The sequence below is a fragment of the Filicampus tigris genome, chromosome 3 (assembly GCF_054856515.1).
Source record: "Filicampus tigris isolate MCC_2025a chromosome 3, RoL_Ftig_1.0, whole genome shotgun sequence".
Classification (NCBI taxonomy): Eukaryota; Metazoa; Chordata; class Actinopteri; order Syngnathiformes; family Syngnathidae; genus Filicampus; species Filicampus tigris.
The window spans coordinates 295,686-304,141 of record NC_141219.1 but is presented as its reverse complement, the minus strand read 5'-3'; the positions used below and the strand labels follow the sequence as shown (position 1 = coordinate 304,141).

General features: G+C 55.2%; 1 protein-coding gene across 1 annotated transcript; it reads left to right on the top strand.

Moving 5' to 3' along the window:
- Positions 1-629: 629 nt before the first annotated feature.
- zdhhc1 (zDHHC palmitoyltransferase 1) lies at positions 630-7,341 on the top strand. Its single transcript, XM_086024912.1, has 10 exons — positions 630-652; positions 2,656-2,881; positions 2,956-3,131; positions 3,634-3,735; positions 4,221-4,345; positions 4,411-4,554; positions 4,662-4,747; positions 4,882-4,943; positions 5,080-5,189; positions 6,300-7,341. The coding sequence occupies exons 2-10, from the start codon at positions 2,657-2,659 to the stop codon at positions 6,782-6,784; spliced, it is 1,515 nt and encodes a 504-aa protein (XP_085881038.1). The 5' UTR covers positions 630-652; position 2,656; the 3' UTR covers positions 6,785-7,341.
- The last annotated feature ends 1,115 nt before the right edge of the window (positions 7,342-8,456 follow it).

The window sequence follows — 8,456 nt, the reverse complement described above, 5'->3', positions numbered from 1 at the left end:
GCTTCGGCGTCCGCGGGCGGGCGGGGCTGAGCGCTTCGGCGCCCGCGGGCGGGCGGGGCTGAGCGCTTCGGCGTCCGCGGGCGGGCGGGGCTGAGCGCTTCGGCGTCCGCGGGCGGGCGGGCGGGGCTGAGCGCTTCGGTGTCCGCGGGCGGGCGGGAGTCCCGCTTCAAGATGGCGGCCACCGCAGGATCAGCTCGCCTTTCTAGCCGAGATTCGCCTCGCAGGCTGGCCGGTTGACGCTCATCCCTGCGCGCGGAACATCCGTGGACTCCTCTGCCGCTCGCCCTTGCCGTCCGCCCGCATGGACGTGAGCTAACGTTCCCACCGCTTGGAAGGCCCGAGACGAGCTGTGTCGCTTTCGGGTTGGATCGGACTGAGAGCCCCCGACGGCCGGCGGACGGCGGACGAGCTCGGGCTCTGATGATGAGGCGCGCAAGCGCCATCCGCCAGACGAGTCCCGCTCGCCTGTGTTAAAAGGTGAGCGCGCGGTCGTTCAAATGACATTTTGGCCTGCGTGTTCGAAGGAGGCTTTCCGACGCACTACTCGTCTGCACTATTGGCATTCAGTAATGGACGAAGCGGTTCGTCTTATCTGTGTTGGGTCGCTTCTTTTTTTTCCCCACCCAGGATGTTTTGGGGTGCCATATTTCCGGTACGATCCAAGAACTCTTCCTCAAAGAAATATCACATTTCAACCGAGCATAACGTACAACGTGTGTAGATGAAGACTTGGAGCAAGAATGTCAGCGTAGCCGCAGATGTTGTTGAGCCCCAGCAGAGCAAATGGCCCTACCCGTGCCAAGCGTCCTACCGGAGGCCGATTTGCCAGCCCGTTCTCCCAAAATGCCAAACCCAAACCCTAACCTCAACCTCAACCTCAACCTCGAACTCAAGCGCGACCCCCAAGCGCGCTGGGCATTGGTCGGACGTCTCGAGGGGCAGCAAGGAATTTCAGGAGGCGAAAAGTCCAGAGTAAATGATGCCCCTTATAGTTCATGTTGGGGCGGGGGGTGTAAAAATCCCCCCAAATATTTGGAGTACGTGGGGATACGTATCGCCAATAAGCGTTTTCCACCAAAATCCAAGGTTGGCACGTTGAGGGGCTCCTTGAGTCAAAGCGCAGGGATCTTAGCTGAAGACAAGTTCAAGTCACAAGTTGACTATTAGCGAGTCTTCAAGTCTTTCATGTTGAAGCGACGGTGAGGCCGCGCACTTCCCGGCATGCTTGGAAATACTTGCGGCTCTTTCATTGCTTTGCTGCGAGTGTGTCCGTCGTCCGTCTTTGGCCACGTCGCGACTGCAAGTCATGATGCCCCTTGTCTGTGGGCGTGACTTGGTACGCGTCAACTAGGGTACTAAGTCTTACAAAAGTTGTCGTATGCCCGTACATATCCGCGTCTCACCGTACACGTTCTTTGCCAATGGCTGCTGTCTCGTGATTGGAAATCAGCTTCAGCGGATGGAATCAAGGTCACGCGAGAATATCGCGAGGTATGAGAATGAGAATGAGAATGAGTGAGCAGACGACACTTTGGAAATGGCGCTGGCAACAAAGTACAACTCCATTAAAAAAAAAATATATATATATATATATAAAGCGTCCAAGTTGGCAGGTATGCGACTTGTTGAATGTGACCTCGGTCTGCTGCCGCGTGGCCACAGGTCGCCAATGTCGGCCGAACGCACGGAAGGAGCGACGACGTCACTCGCAATGTCCGCGGAAGGAAATTTGGTCCATCTCGTGTCTCCGGAGGAGCTGATGTGGGAGGAAGTTGAAATCTTTGGGGAAATGAGGCGAGGCTTTTTGAGCGCCTCATTTTGTGGAGACGTCCGCGAAAGATGACGTCACGTCATTGCCGCGCGGAAGAAATGAATGAAAACCATCACCGCAAAGCGGATTCAATTGCGGACCAGTTTTTGGGCCGTGGCGATTTGCGATGGGACGGATGCGCCGACATGCGCGACAGCTTCCGCCTTCGGTCACGGTGGGGCGTTTTCCGATGGCGCCAGAAGAAACGCTACAAGACTATTTCGATATTTGGCAAACTAAGCAACGTTTTCCACCAGCATCTCGCACGTAACTCAAATTGTATGTAAAAAGGAGCATTTGAGATGCCAACAATTCATAGGAATGTTTTTTGAGCAAGTCCGGCTTCACGCCATCACGTCGTCAAGCGCTGGCGCTCTTGCCGGTTAATGCGGCGGCGTTTTTTTCGCTTCGCTCAAGTGACGCACGGCGCAGTCGCGCAAATTCGGCGGACGGCGGTCGCAAGGATGAGGCGCCGCTCCGGAGGCGTCTGCGTCGAGCAAGCGGGCCGACCGGGACCCGCTTCGGCCGAGCGCTCTTCCTGCAGCGCTTCACTCGATTGACTTTCATATCATATATTCCGCATCCTAAGCTGCGTCCAATGCCGCCCGCCCGGAAGGGGGCTTGCCCCATCTGCGCTCCCTTCTCGAGGTTTCTCTTTTCGTTGCGCCCAGATGGGCTTTTTGACTGTTTGCCAGGAGGCCGGCCCTCCCTCCTGGGGGCTAAGATCGGGCCACGTCGTACGTTCACATTTGTCAACCGTGGGAAATCCATTTGACCTGAGTGTGAAATGGCGGTCCGCCCCGTGCGTCAGTGCGTGTGTAACGTTGAGCCGCTGCGCTCCGCAGGATGGAGGCGTGCGCCAAGCGCACGGCGCCGGGCGAGGACGAGGACGAGGGGCGGCCGGCCGGCGACGGCGGCGGCGCGTCGGCGTGCTCGCGGACCAACGGCTGGACTTGGCCTCCTCATCCCTTCCAGATGCTGGCCTGGCTCCTCTACGCCTACTTTGCCGTGGTGGGCCTGGGCGTCCTGGTGCCGCTGCTGCCCGCCCACTGGACGCCCGCCGGCTACATCGTATCCTTGCCGCCGTGCGCGCGTGCGTGCGTGCGTCAAAGCTGCGTGAAGCTTCCCGATGCGACGGCGCTCAGTGCACCGGCGTGATGTTTGCGTGCCACCTGTGCACTCACGTCATGGCGGTCAGCGTGGACCCGGCCGACCGCAACGTCCGAGCCAAGAGCCCCAGAGGGCCGCTTCCCGTCTTGGACCGCTCCAAACGCGCCCACGTCATCGAGAACTGCCACTGCTACCTCTGCCAGGTGGACGTGTGAGTCGCCGCCCAATGAACTCGTATTGCACAAATGCAACATTCGTCAGAATGCAGTCTTTCAACATATTCTCGGGGGGGGGGGGACTGTTTGGGTCGACTTTCCCTTTTAAGGTTGAGAGTTGATTTGATTCGGCTCCTTTGTGACTCCGTTCCATTGGGATTCTTTAGGTTGCGATTCCGTCGGATTTGTATTCTTGAAGTGGAACTTCGGTTGACTTTGCATTGCGACGCCTTCCAACTGGATTCCGGATAAGACGATTTGGTTTGCGATTCGATTTTGATTCTTTGGCTTGAGATTGGACTCGGCTTTGACTTGTTCTCTTGCCATTGAATTCCGTTTCGAATGCTCACGTTGACATGCGATTGGCATTCAATTCTTCGGGCGCCTCTTGATTTGACTCACTGCTCCCCCCTCAGATGTCTGCCGGTACTGCACTTGTCAAACATACCCTGGCGCCTGCGCTAATTGTGTGTGTGTGTGTGTGTGTGTGTGTTGCAGAGGACCCAAGTCCAAGCACTGCAGCGCGTGTAACAAATGCGTCGCCAACTTTGATCATCACTGTCGATGGCTCAACAACTGCGTGGGAAGCAGAAATTACAAGTCGGTTGCCGTCTTCCGCTTCCTTTGTCCTTGTCGCGTGTGTGTGAGAGAGAAAGTTTGCAGGGTTCAGACGGTCATCAAAAACCTGCTAACGTTTAGAGAATTGAAAATGCATTTTGCAGCTCCTGGAAAAGTTCATCGAAAAACCATTTCTCATTGCTTTGAGTCAATGACGTGGGCGGCCGTCATTTGGACAGCCCGGAGGTCAACTTGTTTGACCCCACCCCCTAAATGACACTTAGGCCGAAAATCACTCGGCTTTCCGGAAGGACCCGAACATCCCCTTCCTGTTGAGAGGCTCAAATCAGAGCGATTGGACAAAGTGAACCTCAACAATCACCGCATAGGATATTACTCGATATTTGTCGATGAATCAATTAGTTGCCCCTTCATTTTGACAGCGGCGGTGCGTAATGAGCGTGTTCCACGTGTGTGTGTGTGTGCGCGTGCGCAAACCCGTCCACGTGTGTAACACGCGCACGCAGGTTGTTCCTGTACAGCGTGGCGTCGGCCGTCTTGGGCGTGTGCGTCCTCCTGGCCGTTTCCTCCTACGTGCTGATCGACTTCTTCTTGGAGCCCGGCGGCCTGCGCGCCGACGAACACTCGCGGGGTGAGTTGTCGCGTCGCCAGGGTAACCGCTGGCACCGCCCGCTCAGCGCGCCTCTCCCCGCTCAGCGCCTAACCGGACGGCGTCGTGGTTCCCGTTCCTGCCGCCGGCGCCTTCCGCCGCCGTTCCCGCGCTGGCCGCCGTCACCGGCGCGCTGGCGCTGCTCGCCTGCGTGCTGCTCTGCCACCTGCTGCTCTTCCACTTGTACCTCAGTAAGTCTCTCTCGCCTTCCGAACGCTGCGCGGCGCTATCCGGAAGGAAGAAACGTGTTTGGCCCGCCAAACGGGACTTGTATGACGAATGCGCGTGCGTACTTGAGTGTGGAACAGGTTGAGCACGTACGAGTACATCGTGCGTCAGCGCCACCGTCAGGACGGAAGACAAACGACGGCTGTCCGCTTGAAGGTGACGCGCCGCATTTCACTTCAGTTGCGTTGCCGGGCTCGCTCGCGTGACGTCATCGATGATGATGATGATGATGATGATGATGATGATGACGATGACGATGACGACGACGACGATGGCCCTGTCGTTGTCAGGAAGCGGACGCCTCGGGACCGCCGGGCTACACGGAGCCTCCGCCGGACGGAGGGCGTGCGCAGTAAGACTTCCTCATGCCCCACCCTGACACGTAAGCGCTCCATCAACGCCATCTTGTTCATCAAGCAACTGTGTGTGTGTGTGTGTGTGCGTGTGTGTGTGTGTGTGTGTGTGTGTGTGCGCGCGCGCGTTGGAAGGTTGGTGGCCAATGGCAGTGTGAGGGGTGTGGCTAGCCCGGTTGTAGAGCTCGAAGCCCCACCCGCAGTCTCCACGCAGCACAACACGGCAGAGCACACGTACGCGCAGGTGAGCCTACACACACACGCACACGTTCTACCTGTCCTACTCAAGTACTTACAACTTTTGAACAATATTTGTATTAATTCAGTGCCGGGACTTTGTTTCATTTAAATGGTTCTTTTTTTCACATGGTAGGGTAAAGGAGCGTCTGAAAATGGCTGGCACCGAATGAGTTCAGCGTACAATGCTTTGGAGAGTATATTAGGGCCGCAACTAACAATCACTTGAATCAGCGATTTTCTCGATGAATCGCATTTTTAAAAAACATGTTTAAAGTTTCCAAACTATTATTCAGGACCAGGACAAGATTTCAACTAGGGCCGCAGCTATGGAAGAATATTTTGGTGTTTGCAAATGCGACTGAAAATTCTATCAAATAATTTGGATAAACATAAAAAATGTCTACCTTTGCTTGGTTAAAGAACAACATTTCACTTAATAAAGAATGACCAGCTGTTATTCGTGTTGCGAGAATCCCCACGTCGATGTCAACGGAAGGACATTTTTGGCTGATTTTGGGCTATGAGCGCAAGCGAGCGAGGTCACCTCAGCACCCCGGCAACCGTTTGGCCAGCTCCACCGGCCAGCTTTTATTTAGTTAGCCAGGCGAAACAGATGAAGAACAACATTCTTCTTGACACCGTGGCCTGAGTAAGGAAGTCGCTCCGGCTTGCTTCAAAAACGGGCCACTTGGATGTGCGTTCGTTGGGCTTTAAAATGATTTCTTTTTTGAAATGAGGTGCTCAAATAGCTCCGGCTTGTTTTTCAGACGGACGTCATTGCCTTTCACTCGCTGCTTTGGCACGGAGCGTGGGAGAAAAAGTCAAAAGCAGGTGGCTTGTTAGGATTCAACGCAAAGTTGAACGACACAAAACGGAGCATATTCCACATATTGGGACAGTTTTCTATTACAAATGACATCCAAATCGATAATCGCAATTAATGGTCGATTGCTTGGATACTCGATTAGTTGTTGAATTGCATCTCCAAATCATATTTCAGTAAGTTGTGACAAAAACTACCAACATTGAAATCGTCAGCAAATATGAAAACAAAACATAATCAACAGAAGACACGCACTCGAGAGTTGACAGCGTCGTGTGCGTGCGTGTGTTGGCCTTTTCCCAGAAAACGGCGACAAAAAAGAAGAAGAAGAAGACGGCGGCGGCGGCGACGACGACGACGACGACGACGACGACGACGACGGGTGGAGCCAGCGCGATGGTGTCAGACGGCGGTCCAGACGCTCGTTGTTCGTCGGAGCGGGTCGGCGCGTGGCTGCCGGGTCCGCCCCCCGCGGGGCGCGTCCGCCCCCACCCGCCGCCCGTCCGGGCCGCCGCCCCTCCCGCCGAGTACCACTCCGACTCGGCCGAGTCGCTGGAGGAGGTTCCCGTGGCGCTGCGCAAACTGGGCTCGCGGACCCCTCGGCGGACCGCCCCCGCCTCTCCGCCGCCTCCCGCTCGCTCGCCCGCCGTGTTTGTGAGCGGGGCCAGCGGCGAGGTCGGCGCGCCGCCGCCTCGGGGCGAGGGAAGGACGCCGAGCGCGCCTTGGTCCTCCTCATCCTCGTTTCCTTTTCCGTCCGTGGCTGGACGGCGGCGGTGACCTGGCTCCCTGCTGGTCCCGTTGCCATGCCAACAACGCCGACAGGTTCACTCAAACGTTTGTCACGTCACACGCGGTCACTCATCGGTTAGTCCCGCCCGGACTGGTCGCCGGCCCAGATTTTCAGGCCCGCCTCCCGCTTATGCTTTGGGAACCAATGAACTGCCGCAGTGTGGCCAAAGGTCACTCGCTTGCGCCCCCTGGCAACTTGGACAAAAAGGAGCGCGTTTCCCGTCCGTCCGTCCGTCCGCCCGTTTCGGAAAGGTGCAAATATTTTGACCTTTGGCGCACCTGCACATTGTTCACCCCCAAAATGCCCCTTTGCGTCATCAAGGAGTCACGCACGCACGCACGCACGCAAGCCAAAAACATTTGCCACGTTCAGCTCGTGGCAACTTGTTCCTTTCCCCCGCTACGATGGCACATTGAAATTGCTCCTTCGCAAGTGACTCTGCACTCGTCCCCCTGCTTGATTCTTTGGAACCGCAAACTGTTTTCTACGTTTTTCACTGTCAAATTTCACAAAGTTCCACATTAAAAGATGTTTTCCTCTTCAATATTTCTTGACTGACTAAAACCATGCTCGCTCCCAAATTTCCGTGTTTTTTTTCCCCACGACGAAACTTGCCCATTTTGGCCTTTTCTGTCCTCCGTCGATACTGCTCAGCCGGAAAATGCGCAGGACTCTCGCACGCCAACATTGACGCATTTGTGGCGTACAGCTAGCGGGCCCATGTGACCCACGTTGTATTGATAAGACTGGCCACCCATCAGACCAAATCACACCATTGTCTGTCTCTTTATATTGTTCGCCTTTCAGTGATACGCAACTCAACATGAGTACTTCACAACACAAAATTGGCCTCCTCTTTCCGTTGGCCTCGCGCGTGCTAACTCAGGAGCGCAGCAAGAGTACGCGCTCAAGAGCGATGCGGGATGAACATGGCCTAACTGCTGCATTCTCACTAGTTCGTCATATGAGCGTAACAATGACCCTTCATCAAGTGCGAAGCTCACAAGGACGCACGACAAGCAGGAAAGGCATTTTAGCAACACGCTGAAGTCAATAATGACGGGGCGCCCTTCACGTGGGTTTCCTCGCACTGCTCGTGGGCCGGGCCGTGTCGTGTTTGCGTGCCTCTGCGCCAAGCGCGCAAGAAAACATGACCTGCATCTGAGCTCCAAAAGCGCTCACTTTGGTTCAATGAGGCGGACTGAAAAACGCCACACGATGAGGGCCTGCTCTGAAGGAAAGACAGATTTGGGATACATTTAGTGGAAAATACCGTCAAGCTTCTTTATACTCAACCTTTGGGTACTTGTGGGGAAAATAAGTACATGAAAATGAAATGCAACCAAATCATTTAAAAATAGGCCGTACAGCAAAAAAAAAAACCCGAGTCTTTTGCCTTCATTAGAATAATACACACTACAACAATATCATGTCATTCAAAGCATGACGACATGCGATTATTAAACATGAAATTGATCCCACTTCCATAATTTCCAATGGAACGAGTCCAAATCCAAATGATTTCGATCCGCTGTGCACGCGCACGCGCGGAGCGCACAAGGCAATATCGCCCCCCGCCCTCCTCCTTCCCACCGCAGACCACGTGTAAGGTTTCACTTCCCGCCCCTCTCTGATTGACAGCCACGCCGACCAAGGAGA

What these genes read in the sequence shown, in the direction of transcription:
- zdhhc1 (XM_086024912.1), top strand. Translation starts at nt 2,657, where the DNA reads ATGGAGGCGTGCGCCAAGCGCACGGCGCCGGGCGAGGACGAGGACGAG. An exon ending in GGACGCCCGCCGGCTACATC is followed by an intron (nt 2,882 to 2,955) that starts GTATCCTTGCCG and finishes GACGGCGCTCAG; the next exon opens with TGCACCGGCGTGATGTTTGC. An exon ending in GCTCTTCCACTTGTACCTCA is followed by an intron (nt 4,555 to 4,661) that starts GTAAGTCTCTCT and finishes TGCGTACTTGAG; the next exon opens with TGTGGAACAGGTTGAGCACG.